This window comes from Bubalus bubalis, chromosome 18 (assembly GCF_019923935.1).
Source record: "Bubalus bubalis isolate 160015118507 breed Murrah chromosome 18, NDDB_SH_1, whole genome shotgun sequence".
Taxonomy (NCBI): domain Eukaryota; kingdom Metazoa; phylum Chordata; class Mammalia; order Artiodactyla; family Bovidae; genus Bubalus; species Bubalus bubalis.
Window position 1 is genome coordinate 4,941,148 of NC_059174.1, and position 25,120 is coordinate 4,966,267.

General features: G+C 47.9%; 1 protein-coding gene across 10 annotated transcripts in view; it reads left to right on the forward strand.

Moving 5' to 3' along the window:
- Positions 1-12,589: 12,589 nt before the first annotated feature.
- The window catches only part of WWOX (WW domain containing oxidoreductase), a 917,133-nt gene continuing 904,602 nt past the window's right edge, over positions 12,590-25,120 (forward strand). For 2 of the 10 annotated variants that reach the window (XM_025269787.3, XM_044931126.2), the window contains exons 1-4: positions 12,614-12,987; positions 19,280-19,344; positions 20,779-20,836; positions 23,256-23,434. In XM_025269787.3, coding sequence (XP_025125572.3) covers positions 12,881-12,987; positions 19,280-19,344; positions 20,779-20,836; positions 23,256-23,434 — 409 coding nt within the window. In that variant the 5' untranslated portion in view covers positions 12,614-12,880. Of the gene's footprint in view, positions 12,988-13,093; positions 13,994-19,279; positions 19,345-20,778; positions 20,837-23,255; positions 23,435-25,120 lie in introns of those variants that run through there. The other 8 variants (XM_044931127.2, XM_044931128.2, XM_044931123.2 and 5 more) reach the window with 7 other exon arrangements.

A 25,120-nucleotide genomic window follows, 5' to 3' on the forward strand; every position in this document is an offset into this window, starting at 1 on the left:
TAAGAGTAGGACACGACTGAGCGACTTCCCTTTCACTTTTCACTTTCATGCATTGGAGAAGGAAATGGCAACCCACTCCAGTGTTCTTGCCTGGAGAATCCCAGGGACGGGGAGCCTGGTGGGCTTCCGTCAATGGGGTCACACAGAGTCGGACATGACTGAAGCGACTTAGCAGCAGCAGTAACTGTTTACATAATATTTACATTGTATTTGGGCTTCTCTGGTGGCTCAGATGGTAAAGAATCCACCTGCAATGCAGGAGACCCAGGTTCCACCCCTGGGTCAGGAAGATCCCCTGGAGAAGGGCATGGCAACCCACTCCAGTATTCTTGCCTGGAGGATTCTATGGACAGAGGAGCCTGGCGGGCTACAGTCCATGGAGTCGCAAAGAGTTGGACACAAGTGAGTGAGTAACACTTTTTGCTACATTGTATTTGCTATTATTTACATAGTATTTACATTGTATTAGGTGTTAGAAGTAATCTAGGGGTGATGTAAAGTATACAGGGTCGTATCATGTGAAAGCAACTTATACATTATTTTATATGAAGGACTTAAAGCACTGGCGGATTTGGGGATTGGCGTGTGGGAGTCCTTGGCCAATTCCTCATGAATACCAAGAAAGACTGTATGGGACGTGGTACTATATGCAGTTTCAGACATCCACTGGAGAGCTTGGAATGCATTCCCCTGGGATAAGGAGTGGGAGGGCTAGTATATTTCCTTGGCGGTATTCAAAAGTCAGGTGTCCTTTCTCAGATTTCAGGAATAACCTGAGTTATCCCTTCTGTGCTGCCGCTGCTGCTGCTAAGTAGCTTCAGTCGTGTCCGACTTTGTGTGACCCCATGGACTGCAGCCCACCAGGCTCCTCCATCCCTGGGCTTCTCCAGGCAAGAATACTGGAGTGGATTGCCATTTCCTTCTCCAATATCCCTTCTGTGCTGCTGCTGCTGCTAAGTCGCTTCAGTTGTGTCCAACTCTGTGAGACTCCATAGACGGCAGTCCACCAGGCTCCTCCATCCCTGGGATTCTCCAGGCAAGAATACTGGAGTGGGTTGCCATTTCCTTCTCCAATATCCCTTCTGTAGTACATCCCAATAAAGTACCCGCTCCAACCCCTGCCCCTCTTTCTGTTTAGGCTTGTATAGAACAATTGCCTTTAAATTACCTCGCAGTACCCTAGGCCTGAGGGCAGGGAGCTCACCTTTTTCCCAGAGTGCAATTAAGTTCCTCTGAGGGGAAGAGCCTTTTTTAACCTGTCAGACCTACCTCGGAGATTCTGATCCCTTCCAAGTGGAGCGGGAGCCTGGAGTCTGTACACCCTCCCCCCGAATTGTGATCCTTATGCTCTAGCAATGTGGGAACCATTTAGTTCCTTTAAGGGTTCCCTTGTGGCTCAGCTGCCTGCAGTGGGGAAGACCTGGGTTCGATCTCTGGGTTGGGACGATCCCCTGGAGAAGTGAAAGGCTCCCCACGCCAGTATTCTGGCCTGGAGAATTCCATGGTCAGTATAGTCCATGGGGTCGCAAAGAGTTGGATTCGACTGAGTGACTTTCATGTAGTTTCTTTAAAGGATCAGATTGACTCCTGAAAAAGAGTAACAGCAACAGCTCAGTGTAGCCTCTTGGTAAACGTACTGGCTAATCTACGCAGCACAAATCACACACTGCGCTCTGGATGATCCCTACTTGCTTTCCGTCTCAGGTTACCAGGGCTGCCTTTGGTCAGTAGGTGGGGTTCCAGGGAAGTCTGTGGCCAGAGATGGAATCCCATCTCTGATAACTACCATCCTTGTGACTCAGGTATCTGCTTCCTAGCCTCTCTGTGCCTCTTGTCTTCTGCAAAAGGGCCCTAAACTGTCCTACAGTAGAAATGAGCCGAGCCGACCCCAGTGAGAATGAGCAGAGTAACTGACTCAGAGCTTGCTACTCAGGCGAATCAGCCACCACCACTTGGGTTAACTTTCTAGTAAGGAAAGAGAGTCAGCTGAGCTCTGATTGTAGGGTACTGACTGGGAAAGCAGAGGGAGTGTTGCGAACTAGAATCGGGTCATACTTTGCTGTGGGTTTTCAGCTCATATTGGGCTTTCTCTGTTTGGTCTTGAGTTGGAAGTAGAAACAAAATACAGGGCACTTGGGTGTCATTCGTCAAATCCTGGCCAGTCTGGGTCAATTGTTGCAGACATTGTGGTTTGGCTTCTCGGAGTGGCTGCTGCAGAGGTCGTGGGTCAGAGTTCACTGTCATAGACGGTCCGGCCATTGTCTATTTGTGTATTCAACATCTCACTACCTATTTCATGATTGTTCTTGCCAGAATTAAATGAGCTAAAGTCATTGCTTATAAAGGGCGAGACAGAGCCAGGCATGTGGCAAATACGCAAAAATGTTAGCTATTGTTTTCCCTGTTTAAAAATTTTTTTTCTAGGTTTTAAAAAAAATATTTATTTTTGGCTGCGCTGCTTCTTCATTGCTGTGCGAGGGTTTTCTCTAGTTGCAGCGGTTCCCAGGACTGCCGGGGAAGTCTCCTGAACAATCATTCTTGATTCATACTAATTACTCAATATTGTTCACCTTACTCCACTGCTTCTCAATCCCCTCACTGTAACTGTCACTGATATTAGTACCTGTGTCAAAATATAGGTTGGATAATACGTGTGAAAGACTTGGCCAGTGCAGCAGTGCCTATTAAATATTTGATAAATATTAGCTATCATTATTAGAACCTCATCTCTGCAGCCCTGGGTGGAAATATATACAGTCGTCCCTCTTACTCATGGACGATACATTCCAAGGCCCCCAACAGATGTCGGGAACCAGGGCTGGTACTGGCCCATGTATATATACACTTTTTTTTCCTGTATATACATCCCTATGATAAAACTTAACTTATACATTTGACACCGTCAGAGATTAACAACAATTACTAACAATAAAATAGACAAATCATAATAATATACTGTGATAAAAGTTATGAGAAGGCAGTCTCTCTAAAAATACCTTATTGTACAAAAGCAATGCCTTTTACATGTTAACTAAGCATTTAACACACACTGTGGCTGTGACTTCTGCAGCCTGAGGGGCGACAGCAAAATTGTTACAAATTTCTTTCTTCTTCACAATTTCATGGATAGAAGATTTGTTCCTACCGCGGATCTTAGTAACCTCAGCATAGGATTGTTTTCTTCCCTCATGAGGTCAATCTCCGCCTCTTCTCTTAAAGGAAACACTTCACGGCTTCTCCTTACCATATTCGAACATCCAGCATCACTCCTTGTGCACTTTGGGGACATTTTTTCAGTAAAATGAGGATTATCTGAACAGGAGCACTGGGATATCCGGGACAGTGGATCCGGATATGCTGGACAAATGGGATTCTCGCCCCGGGACGAAGCAGGATATCACGAGATTTTGCCTCGCTATTCGGAGTGGTGCAGCAGTTTAAAAACTCAGGCGTTGTTTCTTTCTGGAATTTTCCATTTAATATTTTCAGAAGATACAATTGACTGCAGGTAAGCACAACTGGGAAAACAGAACCATGGCCTAGGCGGGAGTTGGTCTATTAGCAACAGAATCCAAAAGTCGAACGATAGAAGATGCTGCAGAGCCGGGGGGCCCCCCGCGCCCCACCGCTGACTGGTTCTTGAGGCGGTCGGCGGGCGAGCCAGCCTGGCGTCCTCTGCCGCTCCCCATGGCTCCTGAGCTCGCTTCATCACCTGAAGCACCTCCACCGCCCCCACCGCCCCCTCTCCCCTCCTGTCTGTGGTAAAACTGCCTTCCGCGAAATCGGTATTTGGTGCCAAAAAGGTTAGGGACCATTGCTGTAGAGCAGTGTTGTTGTTTTTTTGCTTTTATGGTTTATTTATTTGGTCAGGCAGCACATGTGGGATCTTAGTTCCCCAACCAGGGATCGAACCCATGTCCCCTGCTGTGGAACCATGGCGTTCTGACCACCGAACTGCCAGGGAAGTCCCTGTTGAACATCTAATTACTTACGTAATTTGAGGCTGCGCTGGGTCATGGTGAGTGCCCATGGGCTTGTTCCCTGGTTTCGGCGAGTGGGAGCTACGTTTTGTGGTGCTGCACAGGCTTCTCACCACGGTGGCGTCTCCTGTTTCAGGGTACGGGCTCTGGAGCACTGGCTCTGGAGCTGTGGCTTAGTTGCCCCGGGGCAGGTGGGATCTTCCTGGACCAGGGATTAAATCAGTTTCCCCTGCATCGCCAGGCTGATTCTTAACCATCAGGTAAGTCCAGAACATTCTAAAAAAAAGAGAGACTTGGAGGTTCAGAGAGGAATAAGAAATGATCCTCCTACTTTGAGCTGAAGAACTGCAGGGCCAAGTTCAGGCTCTTTCCCAAGCACCCAGTGGACACAGCAGGTGAAATGAAAATTCAAGTGCTGGTTGTTCCATCGGACTCTATCAGCATAATCCATGGTATCTTCACGGCCCCCATCACCTCCTCCTCCACACACATGTGCACAGACTCACACAGCAATGAGGAACAGACCTAACCTAGCATGCCTCTCTCTCTCTGAACTTTATCATAAGAACTGGATTGTAGTTTCAAGAACCTAGCCCAGGAGGAAATGAGATGGCAGAGGAACGACTTTTTTTTTGGCGTACAATATGTTTTCTTTCTGCTAGGTCAACAAAACATGCTTTGTTGCCTAGAAGAGCTAAATCAGGCTGTTTAAATCCCCTGTCACTAATGTTCAATACATTTGTGATTTAGATTAGCACAGCTACAAAATACATACAGGGCATAGCATTTGTTTTTCAATTGGCATTTTAGTGGGACCTTTAGATAAAGCATTTCAAATAATAGCAATTGTGACAATGATGATGAGAGAGACACAGTGATTACTGTTGTTTTTTGAGTGTCTGCCCTGTACTAGGCACTAGACCAGGAACTTTATATTCACTGCTGCTGCTAAGTCACGTCAGTCGTGTCCGACTCTGTGCGACTCCATAGATGGCAGCCCACAGGCTCCCCCGTCCCTGGGATTCTCCAGTCAAGAACACTGGAGTGGGTTGCCATTGCCCTCTCCAGTGCATGAAAGTGAAAAGTGAAAGTGAAGTCGCTCAGTCGTGTCCAACTCCTAGTGACCCCATGGACTGCAGTGCACCAGGGTCCTCCGTCCATGGGATTTTCCAGGCAAGAGTACTGGAGTGGGGTGCCATTGCCTTCTCCTTCTATTCACTATGCTGTTTGCTGCTGCTGCTGCTGCTGCTAAGTCACTTCAGTCGTGTCCAACTCTGTGCAACCCCATAGACAGCAGCCCAACCAGGCTTCCCTGTCCCTGGGATTCTCAAGGCAAGAACACTGGAGTGGGTTGCCATTTCCTTCTCCAATGCATGAAAGTGAAGAGTGAAAGTGAAGTCGCTCAGTCGTGTCCGACTCTTAGCGACCCCATGGACTGTAGCCCACCAGGCTCCTCCATCCATGGGATTTTCCATGCTGTTTAATTGTCTGAAAAACATGTGGGCAGACTCTGAATAAAGATGGTAGACTGGACACATATTTATAGCCACATTCTCCCCAAAGCTCAAAATATCAGAAAGCAGTACTTTTTATTTCGTTTGGTAAATAAATACTTAAGAACAAGGAGAACAGGAGTAAAGTTTATAGAAAGGACATTTTGGAATCTGGAAAGTAAAAAGATACAAAGAAAAAGAAAGTAAAAAAGGCATAACCTTTGGGATTAGGTTCAACTCAAGTGGCAGTACAGCCAACTTAACAATGGTTTAAACACATGAGGTCTCTTTCTTGCAGGTAAGTACGGGATTTAGGGAGTAAAGAGTAAATATGAGAATTCCATAAAGTTGCCAGGGACCTAGCAACTTTGTACTCTTGCCTTTGTACTTTGTACTCTGGCAACTTTGTACTGCAGCCTGGTGCGCTGCAGTCCATGGGGTCGCTAGAGTTGGACACGACTGAGTGACTTCATGTTCACTTTTCACTTTCATGCATTGGAGAAGGAAATGGCAACCCACTCCAGCGTTCTTGCCTGGAGAATCCCAGGGACCGGGAGCCTGGTGGGCTGCTGTCTATGGAGTCGCACAGAGTTGGACACGACTGGAGCGACGTAGCAGCAGCAGCAGCAGCAACTTTGTAACCGCTCCCCCTCCCCGCCCCGCTCCCCAATTTCTGGGTGTGACTCTCATCTCATGGTCCAGTGTGGCTGCTTGAGCTCCGTGCATTGCATCATTTTTTCCAGATGGCAGTAAGGAGGAAAGTTGGGTGGAAGAGGCATGCATATCACCTTAAAGACACTTCTTTCAGGTTTTTCTTATGTCTTTCACCTGCAATAGCAATCTCTATCAGAGATAGATGTTATCTAGGTTTACTAAGCTATTTTAATACCTATCTTATGATTAACCAAGCCTAATGAACTGACAGTGACTGAACCACCATCGCCGCCACATGAACTGACATTTATTATTATTTTTTTTGTTCGACAAATGTCTTTTATTTATTAATAAAAAGGAAAACATCAGTCAACATCCATTTCAAAATAAGCAACTGGTATTAATAGTCATTAAAGAAGATATACAAGTGGCAAATAAACAGGAAAAAAGTGCTTGACATCATGAAACATCAGAGAACTACAGTTAAAAAACTACAGTGGGATGCCATTACACGCCACCAAGACAGCTGAAATTAAACAGAGTGACAATACTGAGTATTGGCAGGATGCGGAAGAACAGGGGCTCTCATATACTGTTGATGGGAACACAGAAGGATCCAACCAGTTTAGATCACAATTTGTCAGTTTGCAATTCACATATTCTGAAGTACTGGCACAAGAGAACTAAAACACATATTCATAAAAGAATTGTATGCTTATGTTCATTGGAACTTTATTTCTAACAACATCAAACTGGAAACCACCCAACTGCACATTAGCAGATAGATGGATAAACATAAATCCTAGACAACACAAACTAAGTTATTGTTGAAGGTAGTGGCATCCTATAGGCTTGGGAAGGACAACAAGAGATTGTAAAAGGACATGAGGTAAATCAAGGTTGTGTTCATCATCGTGATTCTGATGGTTTTATGACTTTATATTATAGCAAAAATTTTCAAACTATACACCTTAAATATGTATACTGTATGTCAATTATGCCTCAATAAAATTTCTTTTAAAAATGGTTCAAAATTAAAAAAAAAAAAAAAAAACAAACCAGACTTCGCACTCTTTCTGGAAACCAGAAGGTTTAACAACTCAATACTGCTGTTGCTAAGTCGCTTCAGTCGTATCCGACTCTGTGCGACCCCATAGATGGCAGCCCACCAGGCTCTCCATCCCTGGGATTCTCCAGGCAAGAACACTGAAGTGGGTTGCCATTTCCTTCTCCAATGCATGAAAGTGAAAAGTGAACGTGAAGTCGCTCAGTTGTGCCCGGCTCTTAGCGACCCCATGGATTGCAGCCCACCAGGCTCCTCTGTCCATGGGATTTTCCAGGCAAGAGTACTGGAGTGGGTTGCCATGAACTGACATTTATTAAACAAATACTGCACCTGAGTACAACTTTGGAGTATGAAACACAGTGTGATAAGGACTTTTTAGGAGTGAGGACTTCAGAATGAGGCAATGGGGGACAGAACCATAGCCATGAGATTTTATTTCCTTAGTCTTGGGCACTTGTTTTATGCTCCTTGGTTAGCGTAATAGAGGAGAAAGACCCTTCTCTAATCAGTGGCTCCCAGCTGTCAATTTCCTGTCATTCCTTCACCCTCTGAGGGGGTTCCTAGGAGTACAGCATGTTGGACAAGGGCAGTAAGGAGTCTGTTTGAAACAGTCTATTACAATCGCCAAGTTCATAACCACAATCTCTTTTGGACCCTGCGATGTATACATTGCCATAGCGAAGAGTCATAGAAAACTAGGTTCTAGGGCAACACCACTGCTTCTCTGATTTGGAAGCAGGTTTTACCTCCCTAAGCCTCAATTTCCTCATCTGTAAGGTGGTTAATAATTGCACCTACCTTGCAGTGTGACCGGTAGGGCTACATAATTCCTGGTAAGTGCTCAGCACAGTGCTTTAACATAGTAATGCTGAGTGAATGTTAGCTCTTATTATACAGTGGGGACAACAGACCCATTAGACAACGGTCAGACCTAAAATCAGAGTTGTGCTTCGTGGTTGGATTTTAAAGCTCTCATGGTCCAGTTTTAATTACCAGTAACAACAGTGATAGTAGCAAGCACTGAATGCGACACCATTTGATAACAAGAGCTAGCCTTGCGCCTGGCGCTGCGCTTAGGAGCCATCACTTCTGTTGTTTATGCCTGTATGTTCTTTATGCCTCTCCCCCACGCTGCCCCTGGAATGCATGTGTATATATAGCCCACCAGGCTCCTCTGTCCATGGGATTCTCCAGGCAAGAATATGGAGTGGGTAGCTCTTCCCTGCTCCAGGGGATCTTCCCAGCCCAGGGATCGAACCTGGGTCTCCTGTATTGCAGGCGGACCCTTTACCATCTGAGCCACCAGGGAAGTATGTATATATACACACACAATAATTTTATTTTTTGTTTTTATTTTCCTCTGGCATATTTACATGCACAGTCTGGCAGGATTTGGGGTGAATCTTGGGCTCCAGGACACGAAGTCTTTGGAAGAATTATTTGCCAGTTCATGACAGCTGCGGATCAGAGCCACGTCTAGGAAGCTCTGGCTGTCAAAATAAGACACTCTAAACAGGTGGTGGAAGACTTTAAACAGAATGGACTTCTCATGGCAACATGACTGCCCCCAGAGGGGGCCCTTCTCTCTGCAGGACAGAAAGGAGCCAGGGAAGAAGTTAGGCTGAAATAGAATTTTGTGAATGTTGGCAAGTTAGCAGTTACAGCCACACTGACACTTGGGGCCTATACACATGAAGGAAATGAGCGATGTTTCCAAATGTAAGGCTCTAATTTCTGCAAGTCACTGCAATGGTTGTGATGAGGTCTCCAGGAGAGAGTGCCTACTTGTGGCCCAGGAGATTTTTCTTAGTCCATTTGTACTTATTCCGGAGAACTTCCAAAACAATACAAAATCACTCTCTCCTAAAGTTACGGGCACTCAAGTTCCCTCTGATTAAAACAAATACGGCAGAAGGTTAAGTGTGACTACACCTATGTGTGTGTGTCAGGGGTGGGGTAGAATGGATATTCATTGTACTCATCTCTCAACATTTCTGGATGTCTGGAAAATGTCATTATAAAACATGTTGGAAAAAAGGAAAAGATTAGATTACCAAAAAAATAAAAGAATAGAAGTAATCTCATAGAAAGAAAAACCCAGTACTTTAACTGGAACATATTTACCTTTAAGAAAAATTCACTTCTTTTATACACTTTTCTCACTTTCCCATGGAGGATCAACCCCCCCGGGCATCCACCTGAGAACCAGCACTGGGGATCCCTGTTCTGGAAAGGCAGCTCGTGGGGTGGTGGGTTGAGACGACAAGTTTGGGGTAGGTGACCTTGTTTGTGTTCTATTCCAGACCTTGCTGGCTTTTGCTCACCAGCGACCGTGGACATGCTACTTCACTTCTTTGTGCCCCATTTCCTCCTCTGTAGAAACTGGGCTGATACTCATGGAGTCAGGTAAGTGACGTGGCCACTGACACAGCTTGCAAGTGACAGTAACGGAGTTTGGTTCCCAAGATAAATGATAGGAAAGCCTGTCACCAAAACTCTCCCCCATCTCCGCATACCTCTAGGTCTTGGTTGGCTCTGCTCTCAGAACCCTCATCATGCTTTGTTGGTTTTATTCTAACCAACTGATTTCTGGATGCAAGGGGTATTTCATTTTTCTTGACTCTTCTAAGAGATCTAATACAATTTTTTGTTACCTGTGTGTTTGAATGAATAACCGAAATACAAAAACACTTTCTAAGTCCACATTGACCAGGAGAGTTTTCCCTGAGAATCCTGTTCAATATTCTTGCTTATTAATTAAAGCAGGTTTGCAGAATGGTTGGGGCATTTGTGTGTCTGAAGAGAAAGGAAATGACCATCATCCTGGTAATAACAATGAACTCAAGAAATGTGGCTCTCAGGAATGTTACACTGAACCTTGTGTGCACTGCATGAGTAATGCCAAATTGTTTTCGGCAGAAAATGTACCAGTCTTCTGTACGTAAATTGTGTTATTGCAGAAGTCAGAAAGAAAACTTTAAATGTAGAGAACCATGTCTCAAATTAGGCTTTAGCCCTAAAATTGTGGGTAATAGCACCATCTGGCGTGTAGTTGTGTAACTACACAGTGAATTTTTTTTTTTTTTTAATCAATGTAATAATCAATTGATTCAGCCGGCTTTACAGTAAGAAACCATTCTTTAGGCTTTTGTAAGCATATGCTGAGGATCTTGGCTCATTCCCAAGATTAAGACTCTGCAAACTCATATTAATCTTACAAGCTAAACAGGGTTCACCCTCTGACAGATCCCAAGTCAAGATCACATCCAAGTTGAAGTCCAAAGGGAGCAGAAACTATGAATAAAGGAAGCTAGTAAGGAAACAGGGGGAAAAAAAGCTTGCCCATGAACACAGAGCAGGAGCAAGAGACCATGAAACCCATGACAGAAAAAATCAGGCTTGTCCTTTGGCTCCTGCAGGTCATGACAATATTCTAATTTAGCTCATTTATATCCTGATCATAAACTTTTGAGTGAGTCTCTGGTGCTTGCAAACTAATAAGTGTAACCAAGACAACATTAGTTTCAGTGAAGTCCAAAGACTTAAATAGTCCAAAGACTTTAGTCCAAATACTAAATCTGACTTGCTTAATTGCACAATTCCCCAAATGCCTGAATGTCTTTCTTCATTGACCTCTGATCAAGGCCAACAGTTAGAGGCAGGAAGAGAGGAATAAAATGAGGTCATCATAACCATTTGGGACCATGATGGGTAGTCTGGGCCACCCAGTCAGACTTGTCAGCTCCTGTCTCTCACCTGAGGATGGGCCAGGAATTAGAGAGGCAAATGCCCTCAGATAATGCTAGAGAATTCAGCAATCAGAACCGGTAGGATCTAGGTACCACCTCATGAATCTCTGGCCAGAAATGGGCTTTTCAATGCCTTCAGTAAATCTCATCAAATCATCAAATCAGCATTTGATTCACAGGCTAGTAACTTCCAGATTTACCGTCAGTGCAGATCAGTCGTTCTTAACTCCAGGAACAACCGGCAATGCCCGGAGATATTTTTGGTTGTTGCAGCTGCAGGAAAGGCGATGCTACTGGATCTAGTTGGTAGAGGACAGAGCTGCTGCTAAACATCCCACAGTGCACAGGAGAACCCTGCAACAAGGAATTACGGGATCCCCAAATGTCAGCAGTGTTGAGGTTGAGGAACCCTGGTGTCTGTGGCAGAGAAGCCTAGAGGAAGTTTTAAAGTGGTAGGAAGGGCAGAGGTTCAAACGAGAAGTTGAGAATCCTGCCAAGGGGAGTAGTACCTAGCTTGGAGAAGACACCATACTATATCACCATCTGTGGAAGATGCCAAGTCATGGGCAACAGGTGCCAGTAGAGGGTCTGATGAGGGCAACCTGAGATAAGTCTAAGCAGCAGGTCCTTGAGAAGCTGAGCAGAGGCTATGGATGATGATTGGAGAAACTGAGGCTAAGGAGATTGACACTATTCATCCCCTTCCTCACCACTAAGGGATTTTGGGATCTAATTTCCTATTCACATCAAAGGAATAAGTTGGCTTGGGTGACAGAGGCAAGGGGTTAAATTGGGATGAACAGAAGCTGGTAGATTAATAGTAGCTCACTTAAATGTACATGGATTTGGAAAGAGTGATGTGATGGATCTGTGATGGGATAGTGGGTCTGTCAAAACTGAAACATGCTTACCTTAGGTTAGCTTTCAACTGGGTAACTTCCCAGGAAAGCAAGTTTCTCCTCTAAAGAGCAGGCAGAGCAGAAATTCCAAAGCAACATCAATCCCAGGACTTGAAGATAAAAGTCCTGATAAAAGGACTTGAAGATAAAAGATAAAACTCCCTTCTTCCCATTTTCCTCACTTTAAAACCCATGGAGTCTTGCATTCTTCTGTAAACTAGGGCCAGAGAAATCACAGTCAGATTTCCCTGTAACGCTCAGAAGAAAGTTCTAAGTAGGGGATGTTCTGGAAAAGTCTATAAACGGCAGGCATTTGTAACCAACAGAACCATGCTGGGACTGGAAGAAACTTCTCCACAAAGAAACACCTCCATCAGCAGGTGCGTGGGAATTTGCTTTTTTATAGCTAGGTATAGCGTTGACTTTATACGCATAACAAAATCTGTGACTTAGCCTGGGAAAGCTCTGGAAGGCTTCTGAGCAAGACCCTTCACTTCCTGCCGTAAACACTGGACAGGCCATACACGGCCTTAGAAAGCCAACATCACTTGCCTCCTTTTCCGTGCGGTGCGCTAGTCCGGCCAGGCCCGGGACTACATTTCCCAGGATGCCCAGTGGCGGGAGCTCCTGCGGGATAGGCCAGAGCCACGCGGAAGTGATTACGGGTCGCCCAGCAACGGGGGCGGAGCCGTAGCCCAGGATTGGATGCTCACGCCACCGGCCTGGGGCGGGGCGGGGTTAGGAGCTCGGCCCCGCCTCCGGATCCCCGGGGCGCTCGCCGGCTTTTACTTCCAGCCGTGGGGTTGTGTGTGCCGTTTCGCGCTTACCCCTGCGTTCTCTCGAGGCCCCGCCCTCCTTTGCTCCGGCAGCTCCGAAAGTGCGGGCCTCGGATTCGGCGGCTCGGGCGCTGAGGGGCCCCGGTCGGCGGTGTGCGCAGGCGCGAGCGTGCGGGGCGCGCGGCGCGCGGTTGAAGCCGGAGTGAGTTCCTGGGCGCGGAGACCCGGCGGCTGGCGGGCGAGCGACTGCTTCCCCCGCAGCCATGGCAGCCTTGCGCTACGCGGGCCTGGACGACACCGACAGCGAGGACGAGCTGCCCCCGGGCTGGGAGCAGAGGACCACCAAGGACGGCTGGGTTTACTATGCCAAGTAAGGGGGGCGTCCGGGGCGCGCGGAGAACCCTGACTGCTCCGCGCGCCCCGGGACGCGTGCTGCCTCCGGACCCCTGCCTACGCGGGGAGGGCCTGCGCAGTGAGGGCTGCCGGCTTCCTGAGGACGGGCCCCATCCCGCTTTCTGGCCCTGCTGTCCAGCGTGGGGTCACCTGGCGGCGCCCAGACACGCCCTCTGCTGCCCAGGAGGCGGCAGTGCCCGGCGGTGCGGGGATGCACACCCTTGCATCCCCTTTCCCCAACATCAGAAAAAAGGAGCACGCCCCGCTCCTTTCTCGGAGGTCTAGAAGGGCCGCCTCAGAGTGTGTATTTGTAACTGACGTCCTAGTACAGCTGTGTGTGTATATATGTATGCATGCACGTATATGCCTGTATATAAAATGTAGCTAATACAGCTTTGCTGTAGTTCTCGGGAAAGTTTTGAAAGCCCTAGGAGGCCCTCTCTCCCGCCTCTTACTGTGTGCCCGTGCCCTGAATAACTGTCAGGGGTTACTCATCTGTTAAGATGGTTGGTTGGAGCGTTTTAGTTGAGGCGCTGTAGTAAAGGCTTAGTTGAGGCCTCAACAAACTCTGCTGGGTCCCACTCTCGGCAGCTGACAGCACCGTCTCAGCCTGACACTAGAATTATCTGAGGACCGTCATAACTAGATTTGGGATCTCAGCGGACACCCCTCGTAGGGACTCTGTTTTCTAAACTTCCAAGCTAAGGCAGGTTGTGGCTTTGAGAAACACGGAAGTAAATCAGTGGTTTTCTGCTCTTGGGAAACGGACCGGGCTCTGCTCCCGGCTTCCACCTGCAGGTGATTCTTCTCTCTTCATTTGCTTGCTCTGCCTCCCGCCCCCTACTGCTAGTTCGTGAAATCTTTCCGAGGTGATTCTGATCTGCCCTAGGTTGTGAGCCACGGCTGGCTGCCTTTGGTGGCTTTCTAGAAAGAAAAGCAGGAGGAAAAGACCTTGCTGCATTCTTTGAAGACACGTTGGGAAGGTATCCTGTGCCAGGCCCTTTGCTGAGCGCTGGTTTTACTGAGATAAATAAGACCGCTTGGTGGGACTTCCACTTGGTGGTCCAGTGGTTGCAACTAAGATCCTGCAAGATGCCTGTTGGGGCCAAAAAATTAAAAAGGTGGTCCTCACACAGTCTGTGCGACCAGTGGCAGCATGCCCAGCATGAGCTGTGCGGGCAGGTGGTGAGGTGCCTGGGGTTGTTGGCCCCTGAGCCCTGCCTTAGGGCACAGGTAGAAGTGGGCAGGTCCGGGGCAGCTCAGGTAGAAGAGACAGAGGCCCCGCCCATGCCGTGGTGGTGCAGGAATCTGAACACCGGTGAGGAGGAAGGGCCCTGCTGTGCCTCAGGGGAGCTGGGCTGCATGGTCAGGACGCTGAGTAGGGTCCACTGAAGCTTTGCGGCCAGGCAGTGAGCTCGGCTATGTGTCTTTATTTATTTATTTGTTGAAAATGGCAAGATTTTATTCTTTTTTATGGCTGAGTAATATTCCATTGTAGGTAGATAAATAAGTAGATACAGAGTAAGCAAGATGAGTAGATACATAGTAGATAAGTAGATACAAATTTTTGAATCCTTGTATTTCATTGTATTTTCATTTTAAAACTCAGCATTTAAAAAACTTAGATCATGGCATCTAGTCCCATCTATTCATGTCAGTTGTGTGTCTTTAGAAGGATGATTTCCGCTCTGGAGGACTGCAGGGAGCCAGGGGCTCCGGGTGGCTTCTGAATGGGCGTTGGTTGTGGCTGAGGCCTCTGCCTGAAGGGCTCATTGGTCCCTGGGAGCTGAGCTTCAGTGTCTCTGCCCGCAAGGGCGTCCCCATGCATGGGCCCTGCCCTCTCCTCCCAGCACCTTTCACTCCCCCGTCTGCAGTTCTCTACGTGCCACTCGGCCTCGCCTGCTGTCTGTCCCTCCCCAGATTGTCAGCGTCGTGAGCGCAGGGACCGTTCCTCGTTCGCCTCCATCCCCCATGCTCAGCATCAGGGAGCTGTAAGGTCAGTCCACGGGGAGTAAGGAAATTAGCTCATCAAGCGAAGGTCTCCTGGGCCTCCCTGGGTGGGTGGCCTTCTGGGCCCTGGGGATGTGAAGAGGCACTGGGCCTGCTTCCTGGCTTCCGGGGCCTCCCCTGCTCTGGGTAGGGCCTGTCCCCGTTCTGGCCGCTGTCCCCAGAGCTCCTGGGCTCCCTTTCAGGTTTGACCTGGGGCCTCATGCTCGGTCTGGAGGCTCCTGTGGCTGTGGTCACTCTGCTGTCCCCCAGAAGGTTGTTGCTGAGCCATGAGAGACACCAGGATTCTTGGCCTTCAGAGATGAGGATTTCAATCCTGGGCCAGTGACGAGGCTTGATCGCTCAGAGCTTTTGTGGGATTAAGTGTTATTAAAGTATAAAAGAGATAGAGAAAGCTTCTGACATAGACATCAGAAGGGGGCACAAAGAGTGTCCCCCTGCTAGTCTTTAGCTGGATGTTTTATGTCTGTTAGAAGGCTGTTAATCAGGTAAGTAGCTCAGTCAGTAAATCTTCTGCCTACAGTGCAGGAGACCTGGGTTCGATTCCTGGGTTGGGAAGATCCCCTGGAGGAGGGCATGGCAACCCACTCCAGTATTCTTGCCTGGAGAATCTCATGGACATGCAAGAGTCAGACACGACTTAGCGACTAAAGCATCACCAGTCGGATAAGAGAGACACCTCAAGGCTGAGGGAATTTCCCCAGGCCCCTCTCCCACAACATGCATTTTTGAGATAGGATGGTGTGTCATCCCCCAGCCATAAAACAATTGGCATGAATACTGGTTTGTTGAGCTACTGTCAGCCCAAGGTTTGAGAAAAGAAAGAGTCTTAGGTGGAGCCATTTTGAAGAAGGGCACGTTCCACAGCAAATACATAGTCTCATTAACATAGCTTAAGGAAAACGCGCTGGTGACCTCAGGGTTTGAGAAAAGTAAGTTCAGGTGGAACCAGGTGTCGTCGTGGCAACACAGAATTTTGGGAGAAAGCATCTGACCCTTGTAGTTTGTTCCCTCCTGCCGTTTAAGGGAGAGAGAAAAAATGTCTGCCGCTTGGAGCCTCTTCCCTCCCTTTGGGGACCCCTGCCCGCCTGGCCACCCGCCTCCCACCCCCCCGCACCTCGCCTGCTGCTGGGCGACCCTTCCTTCCGCTTCCTTCCTGGAAGGCGTCCGCCTCCTTCGCTCAGTAAGGCCCGCAGGCTCCCGCCGGCTCCACTGAGGGCTTCCAGGAGCCCACCGCGGGGGACTCCGTGGTGCCTGTGTGGTCCCTAGAAAACACCCCAGGGCCTCCAGTGGTGTTTGGCCCTGTTGACTCTGGTGATAGAGCTTGGCAGGCTCCCGGCCGGGGTGGTGGGTGCCTCTCCGCAGACGCGCTCCTCTCCTCCCAGCCCTTGGTTTTTGCTCGGGGTGAAGGATGCCCGGGATGACCCCGGCCCTGCGTTCCCAGCAGTCCCCCTGAGCTCTGCCGACCTGCAGGCATCCCGGGCCTTTGTTCACTCCCAGTTCTGGAAGCTCACGTGTCCCTCGGGATCTGGGGAACCTGACCGATGTCTCAGACGGTTGCCCTCGGAGTCCTTCCTTCTCTCCAAGGCCTTCCTCCCACTGCTGCGGGGTGCCCCCCACCCCGGCCAAAGACTGAGGCTGCAGCTCCCAGCTGGCCCCTGGGGTCTCGTGGGAACCCCCTTCGCAGCCTTGCTCCTCCTCTCCCGTGTGGGTTCTGTCCGCCCCTCAGCCTCCCCACAAGCAGACCTCTAAAGGCTCTCATGGCTCAGCTCCCTCAGGCTGGGCCCCCAGGGAGGCCCAGTATTGTGGCGGAGGGTGACCGGTCAGCAGTGTGAGCTGGGGGGCCTTTCTCGCTGCCCTGACACCACCCAGGGCAGTCCCTCTGCCTTAACCGGAGTGGGGGCGGTGGGGGACCGAGGGGTGAGGGCTCGGTGCTGGGGGCTGTGGTGCAGTCCCGGGGGTCTTTGGGGCCTCAGGTCCTGCCCCCCTTTGCTCATGAAGCCCTTGGGCCTGAAGGGCAATGGCTGGCCTGACCAGTGGGTGGCGGGTCCCCTTCTGCAGGAGGCTCTGGGTCTCCCTTTTGAGCTTCAAAAAAACCCCCAAAACCTTAGAAGAGCATACTTAAAAGCGATAGCCATGTAATGTGGTGTGAATTTAATTTTGATCCCTTTGTTTTACATTAAGATCACTGTTAATTATCTCTTTAAATGACAAAAAGAAAAAGAGAAAACTTGCTGAAAGAAAAGAAAAATAAAAGAGGACTTCTTTTTGAAGGAGAATAAGATAACAGTGGGGACGTGTTGTAATTTTCTGTTCATTAAAAAGTCATTTTAGGTTACAGTGGAAAGGGAACAGCTTTTAATTAACTTTTATATGAAATTTATTTCAAATAATCCTTTTCTGTCAAAGGCACAGTTCTTAGTTCTTCACACATGTAGACTGACTGAAGCTTGTCTGACCCCAGGAAGGGGGGCCATTATTACTCCCTTTGTACTGATGGGAAAACTGAGGCTTAGGGAGGTTTAGTGACTTCTCCAAGGGCACCAGGCTGGTGAGCGGGAGGACCAGGAAATGTGGGCATCAGGCCCGGGACCCCAAGTCTGCGGGAGATGGGGGCAGTGTCTGCAGAGCCTTGCCGTTGCCACAGCTGCGTTGGCGTCTGGTGGGTAGAGATCAGGGACGCTGTTCACCCTGAAGTGCCCAGGATGGTCCCCGCTGCAGAGAGTGATCCCCCCTTCAGGAGTGCCAGGGCGGGAGCAGGGTTACGCTTCCTAGGGAGTCAGGGCTTCCTTTCTCCTGGCAGGGCTGCCCATGCTCTCTGTCTGTGCAGGGATCTCATCCATCACCGGTCCTGTCCCGGGCCCGGCCTCTCACCTTCCCTGTGCTGTGGGGAGACCGGCTCACTGGGTGCGTGCGGTGCGGGAGCTCAGGTGTGTGGCCTGAATCCAAAGTCCACAGTGTCCCTGCACTGGCCGCTGAGAGTTTGCAAAACACCAGAAGCCGGCAGTTGCTGAAAAGACCCTGCCTTTGAAGTGCAGCGTCTTACAGGAGCATTTACTTGCTCTCTGTATTTATTCTCTTTAAAGTAATGGCTCCGAAAGAGTGTTCTGTCATCCGGTTGTCAGTGATTTCGTGCTATTTTCCACTCTGGCCTGAGCATATGAACTTTGAATGCTTCTTGCAACATGCAGCTTTTTCTGGCATTAAGTAATTTTATGTTTTTCTTGACGATAGGTCACCTGTTGACAGGTGTCTCTAGTCTGTTATTGGCTTGTGGTTTGAATTTGAATGATAACTGTATATGCTCTCCTGAGATGAAAGGCTAGTTTGGCATGGAAATCAGACCGGCTTGTATATTTGATTTGTTCAAAATAGTAGACCTTTTGAGGGCTTTTTATATGTCAGATACCGTGTCCAACCCTTTATGTACAGTATCCTTATAACAGTGTCCTGAGATCAGTACTAAGATTATTTCCATTTTGCCAATGAGGAGGTCAGTACTAAGATTATTTCCATTTTGCCAATGAAGAAGTTGAGGCTCCAAAGCTAAGTAACTTAACCTATGGGGCTGTCTTACCACTTCTTAATTTCCTCTTGGATGAAATTAGGAATCAGCACTTAAAAAACACTTTGAAGTTAAATTTGTGGAAAGAATAAAACATTTAAGAAGATTTGTGACCCCATAGACTGTAGCCCACCAGGCTCCTTTGTCCATGGAATTCTCCAGGCAAGAATACTGGAGTGGGTAGCCTTTCCCTTCTCCAGGGGATCTTCCCGACCCAGGGATTGACCTGGGTCTCCTGTGTTGTAGGCAGCTTCTTTAATGTCTGAGCCACAAGGGAAACCACTAAGATTAAAGTTGTATCTAAATTCTATCTACATGTCAGCATTATAAATTAGACAGAATTTTCAATCTATCCTGGAGTAAAACTGAAGCAAGTACAAAGCAGTACACCTCTCTAGATATTTTGAGAAATTCAGTGAGATTTCTAGAGTTGACCTACAGCCAGGGTCCCATCTTCCTCTGGCTTCCCCATTGGTTCATAAATGCAGGCTTTTACCAGACTGCTGCTGCTTGAAACCTAGAGAGTTTGACCTGTTGCCAACAGCCATCTTATGTTCTGAATATTTCTTTGTGAATGTCTGACTTGACTACTCTTGAGAGAGAATTATGTTGGGGAGAGAAAAATCTAATGCCATGGATTAATTTTAGAAGTGTAACTTTTCTTATTGTTCTCTTGCTTTTTTTTTTATTTACACAGTCACACGGAAGAGAAGACCCAGTGGGAACATCCGAAGACTGGGAAAAGAAGGCGAATCGCGGGAGGTGTGTATGCCGGGGTCGTAAAGCAGAGAGCCTCGTGTGTCAGGCGCGGTTCAGATGGGAGACTGTCACCGGCAGAGGGTCTGTTGAGGAACTGGACCGTCCCTCTCGGGAGCTCGTAGGATTCGGTAGAAGGAAGTGATGAGATTTTTGAGTGAAATGCTGATTTCTCACTGGCCTTAAAAATAAAGTATTAAAATAATAGGGCGCTTGGACTCACAGTTCATTAGGTTTTTCTGTAGTTGTTCTGTTTGTGAAAATGTTATTGGCTCCTATCCTGGAATTAAGTATACTGGTGTTTGATAGAATTCCGTGAAGCTTGTGGTGACTCGTAGGTGTTTCTGAGTACGTGTGTCATCCATGGAGTAGAAACGTAAGAAGGTGCATGCCTTCAAGAGGTTGAGGGTCTATTTGAAAAGACAGCATGTACCCATGGAAGAAAAAGGGAAACTGCTCTGTAATGGGAGTTATCACAAGTCAGCATACAAATGGTACTGGCTGCCTGCCGTAGTGTAGATACATTCTGGGAGTTCATTCAAGGGGGAATTCATGTTGATTGGAGAAGCCAGGAAGGATTTTGTGAAAAGCAGGAGCCGAAGGGAGCGTTGAAGAATGATCAAGAATGAAATCGTTTTAAAAATAGAGTTGCCATATGACCTAGTGGTCCCACTCCTGAGCATATACCCATATAATACTCTGTTTTGAAAAGATACATGCAGCCCTGTGTTCACCACAGACCAGTCACGATAGCCAAAACGTGGAAACAGCCTAGATGATCATCTGCAGATGAATGGACAGAGGTGTGTGTATACAGTAGCGTACTCTTCAGCCATAAGCAGAATGAAGTGTCATTTGCAACAGTATGGGTGGACCTGGGGATCGTCATGCTAAGGAAAGTAAGTCAGAAAGAAACAAGTACCATATGATACCACTTACATGTGGAATCTAAAATACGACGCACGAACATGTCTATGAAACAAACCGGCTCACAGACAGAACAGGCTTGTGACTTCCACGGGGAAGCTTGAGATTAACAGATACACATTACTGTGTATAAGGTAGATAAAAAAGAAGGTCCTACTGGATAGCATAGGGAATTGTATTCCGTATCCTGTGATTAAACCATAAAGGAAGAGAATAGGAAAAAGAATATATATATATATATATATGTAAAACTTGAGTCACTCTGCTGTGCAGCAGAAATTAACACAATATAGTCACTCATCTATACTTCAGTAAAACTGAAAAGAATGAAGTAGTCTTACTTCACAAGCAAGAGACAGAAATGTGGAGTCTGGTTGGGGTAGCAGGCCTTTTTCTCCTGCCGTAGTTGGAACCTGCGACCTGCTGGTCCCGCGGGAGACTGGGACTGTGGCTGAAAGGGCGGGGACTTCAGTTCACCCCTCCCCCAGGTAGACCTGTCTTGCTGTTTTTCAGATTTGCCCTACGGATGGGAACAAGAAACCGATGAGAATGGACAAGTGTTTTTTGTCGAGTAAGTTGTCTACAAAGAAACTACTCTCGGGCTTCTTGCTTTTGTAATAAGTGTATACACTGTGGAAAAATAGTATGTAGTGTGTAATCTTACCCGCAGGAGTAACTGCTGTTAACGATTTTTGGGTTTTTTTCTTCTGTATTTTCTGTACATATACTTAAAAAGAGAGAATGTATTGGGTGAACTGTTTGGTTAATTGTTTTTGGCACATAATTCGTGTGAGGTTTTTCTCATGTCCTTAGAAAGTTTTCAAGAAAATGATGTTTAACAGCGAAGTGGTATCATTTTGTATAGATATACTATAATTTATCAAATTACCTACTGGGCATTGATGCTGTTACATTTCTGTGATGTGGCGTCCATACAAGCAGATCTTGTCATATTGCACTTCACAGATACTTGTTTTATTTATTTATTTATTTTTTTTTACAAATTGAAGGTTTGTGGCAGCCCTACCCTGAGTGCCTTTTGGCTCCATTTTTCCAATAACATTCGCTCAGTTTGTGTCTGTGTCACATTTTGGTGATTTTTGCAGTATTTCAAACCCTCCACTGGCATAAGGGCTTCCCTGGTGGTTCAGAGGTTAAAGTGTCTGCCTGCAATGCGGGAGACCTGGGTTCGATCCCTGGGTCCGGAAGATCCCCTGGAGAAGGAAATGGCAACCCACTCCAGTATTCTTGCCTGGAGAACCCCATGGACAGAGGAGCCTGGTGGGCTACAGTCCACAGGGTCGCAGAGAGTCGGACACGACTGAGCGACTTCACACACACGCACACCACTGAAGACTCGGATGATGGGTAGTGTTTTTAGCTATAAAGTGTTAACCAAGGGATGTATGTGTTTTTAGACACGATGCCATTGCGCATTTAGTAGGCCGCAGTGTAAACCTAACTTTCACGTGCACTGGAAGCTGCAGAATTTGTGTGACTCAGTTTATTATATGCGACGTGCGTTTTGTTCCTTTGGTCTGGAGCTGACCCCACAATGCAGGACCTCCACAGTGTGCCCATAATTACAGTGTTTTGAGCACCCTTGTCTGTAACACCGTCTTTGGAATAAACTACAGTAACAGACAGCAGTAGTGACCATGTGTCTGGCACCTGGCATGGTCCAGGTGTGCTCCTACTGCCTTATACCCGTGGTGGTAACTCTCAGTCCCCAGAGTGCTCTAAGCGCGGCCCGTGCTCAGCGGCCTGGCCCGTCGTCGCCCCGCCCTGACCCTGTTAGAGTGCTGATACATTTAGCGGCAGTGCCCTGGGGGAGGAGCCCAGGTTTGTTGCCCGGGTGTAAGGACTTCCGCCATAGGTCATTTCTGGTTACCAGGGTGGAGCCACTGAGGGGCTGGGAGAGAGATGCACGTCTGTGAGCCAGGGTGACCGTGTCTCCAGGGAGCTCTGCCGTCTGTATGACTGGAGTCAGAATGCTTACCAGGCAACTGTGGTTAAAAGTCAAATGAAAGTCGGGTTATTCTTGGGTCTTAGTGTTTATGGGGTGGTGAGTATAGATTTTTAATCTGTATCTAGTTTTATACACAGATACACATTACAGATACATTTTTTTTACCTATATGTATATATTTTTCGCTGCACTGCAAGGCTTTTGGGATCTTAGTTTCCAGACTAGGGATCAAAACCCGGGCCAGGGAGTGAAAGCCCTGGGTCCTAGCCACTGGGCCGCCAGGGAACTCCCACAAATACATTTTCAATCATGAAATCTTTCTTTCTGGAGACTTCTTCATAGCTTTCGAGATATGTTGAGGTACACCTCGAATCCCAAGGTTACATTTAAAATGTGAAAAGCAAATCCTATTCAGTAGGAGCAACTGGTCTTTATGAATAGGATGTATCAGTGTGTTTTAATACATTGTTTACAGTATCAATATATTTTTTTATTGTTTCTACAAGATTTAGATCAGTTCCAAATCAAATTAGAGTGGGAGTATAGTCTTAAAATGAAAATGTTTAGCAATTTTAGTAGTTGACCATTTTCATATTTATTGTTGCAACTTTTATCACTTTGAGTTTCGTACTCAGAATCTTCTTAGGCCCTTGCACATGAGAAATTTAACTGAAATCCGCTGACAAGAGTGACCATGTTTGCATGACTTAATTAAAAAGCCCCAAGCTTGCTGCGTTTTTGAGATCTGAGGATACAGGGCAGTGCTTATTGTACGTTACAACCTCTTTTACAGGCAGTTCCGAAGAAAAAGCTTGGATGCCTGTCTTCCTAGGCAGGATGATAATCCTTCTGGAGCCCAAAACATAGATCAAACAGACCCCAGGTCTTTCCAGGGTTAAGAAAGAGCTTTGCTAGTCCCTGGAAAACGGAGTTTGCCTAGCCTGTGCCGGAAGATTGTCTTGTGGTCGTAAACGCCTCCGTCCCCTGCTGTGGGCTCACTGCTCCCTCCTCTCCTCTGCAGCCACATAAACAAAAGAACCACCTACTTGGACCCAAGACTGGCGTTTACTGTGGACGACAATCCCACGAAGCCGACCACCAGACAGAGATACGACGGCAGCACCACGGCCATGGAGATCCTCCAGGGCCGCGACCTCAGCGGCAAAGTGGTCGTGGTGACCGGGGCGAACTCGGGGATCGGTGGGTTGTCAGCCGGCAGTCGTGATTGTCGCTGCTGTTCTTTCCACTCTAGCTGGGGGGAGGTTTTGTTCAGTGATTCTCTGATTTAAAAGATACCTGTAGGCTCTTCAGCCTTCGGGTCATTAAAGCCCCGGGCGCATTTCCGTGGAAGGAAGGCCGCGGAGGGGCTGACCCTGAATCCTCCGAATGCTGCAGTCACGGGAGACAGTGGTTATTTTGGTTCTTAAGGAAGAGAGACGGCAGGCTCCGTTGGGGATTTTTTGAGCTGGTCTGCGTGCTGTGCAGACAGCCTGGTCACCTGGCCCCTCGAGCCCAGCGTTGGTTGGTAGTGGGCTCTCGGAAGCAGCAGTGTGTGGTGCCTGTGGGACAGAGGGCTCAGCGGGTGTCCGGTCCGCTGGTCGCCGAGAGTATCACTTTCCTTGGAGAGCAGGATCTGGTTTCTCTGCCGGGTGGCAGAATCAGTCCTTGTCTTGACCTCTCGGTGGCCCGTGTTTCCCCACGGTGACCGTCACGAGGGCGGGGGCTCCAGGGGGTGTCAAAGGCTGAAAGAGAAACCGCGGCCAAGCAAATGGCCCTGTGGTCACTCTCCACGTGATTTCATTCTCGTCTCACTTGGTTCTCGTGACGTGAACATCTGAGTCTGTAGGAACCAGCTTGCTTGGAGTGAGGATGCGCATCCCCAGGTTAATTTACAGGAACAAGACATGGAATTGTGTTCCGCTGTATTCCAGCAAGTTCTCTGTCCTTTCGACCCTTCGCAGCACCAGCCCCCTTCCTGACCCCTGCTCCCAGCCGCCTCTCTGACCAGCTTTGGGTCCTCAGCCTTTTGTGCCCTCCAACTTTGTTAATTTTTGGTGACCCCTTCTTGAACTCGCAGAAGCATCTCCTGGCGTCAGTGGGGCAGGTCCAGGTGGTGACATTTTCTCAGAGCGCCAGTTGTTGCAGAGTGCAGTGTCAAAACCCTAACAAGCTACAGTCCCAGAGCGGAACTTTTTTCTTTCTTTTTAAATAAGACTGGACGTCCTCTTTTATCTGTAGCTTTATGTATTGGCTCAGTTGCTTTTCGGGTGCCCTGGGGCTCTTTTGCTGCGCGCGTGTGTGTGGCCGTCTCTGGTCGTGGTGAACGGGGGCTGCCCTTCCTCGCGGTGCACAGGCCTCGCTGCCGCGCTTCTCGTGGAGCGCCGGCTCCGCGGTGTGAGGGCGTCAGTGGTTTCGGCACACAGGGTCAGTTACTCCATGGCAGGTGGGGTCTTCCCGGACCAGGGGTCAAATCCGTGTCCCCTGCGTTGCAAGGCCAACTTTTAACCAGGGAAGCCCCAGAGCAGAACTTTTGACTGTTTTTTTTTTTTTTTTTTTTTTACATTGAAAGGGATTTATTTAAAAATCAACTCTGGGACCTCATCCTGGACTGAGAATATGTTCAGTCCAATTTTCTGAATCACATTGGCATCAATTCTATGTATTTGTCATCGATAGAAAAAACCGATGATGCTATATTGAAGGTAGTTGCTGGATCCTCAGTCATCCAGGAAACAATGTCGTGTTGGTGTGTCGGCCACTCTCTGTGAGGGTGTGGACTAAGCGTAGGATAATTAAGAAAAAAAATATGGACTTAAGTCAAAGCTCTCTATTTAACCCTCAGTAACCCAGAGAAGTAACCTACAGATCTCACTCCCTTAATCTTGT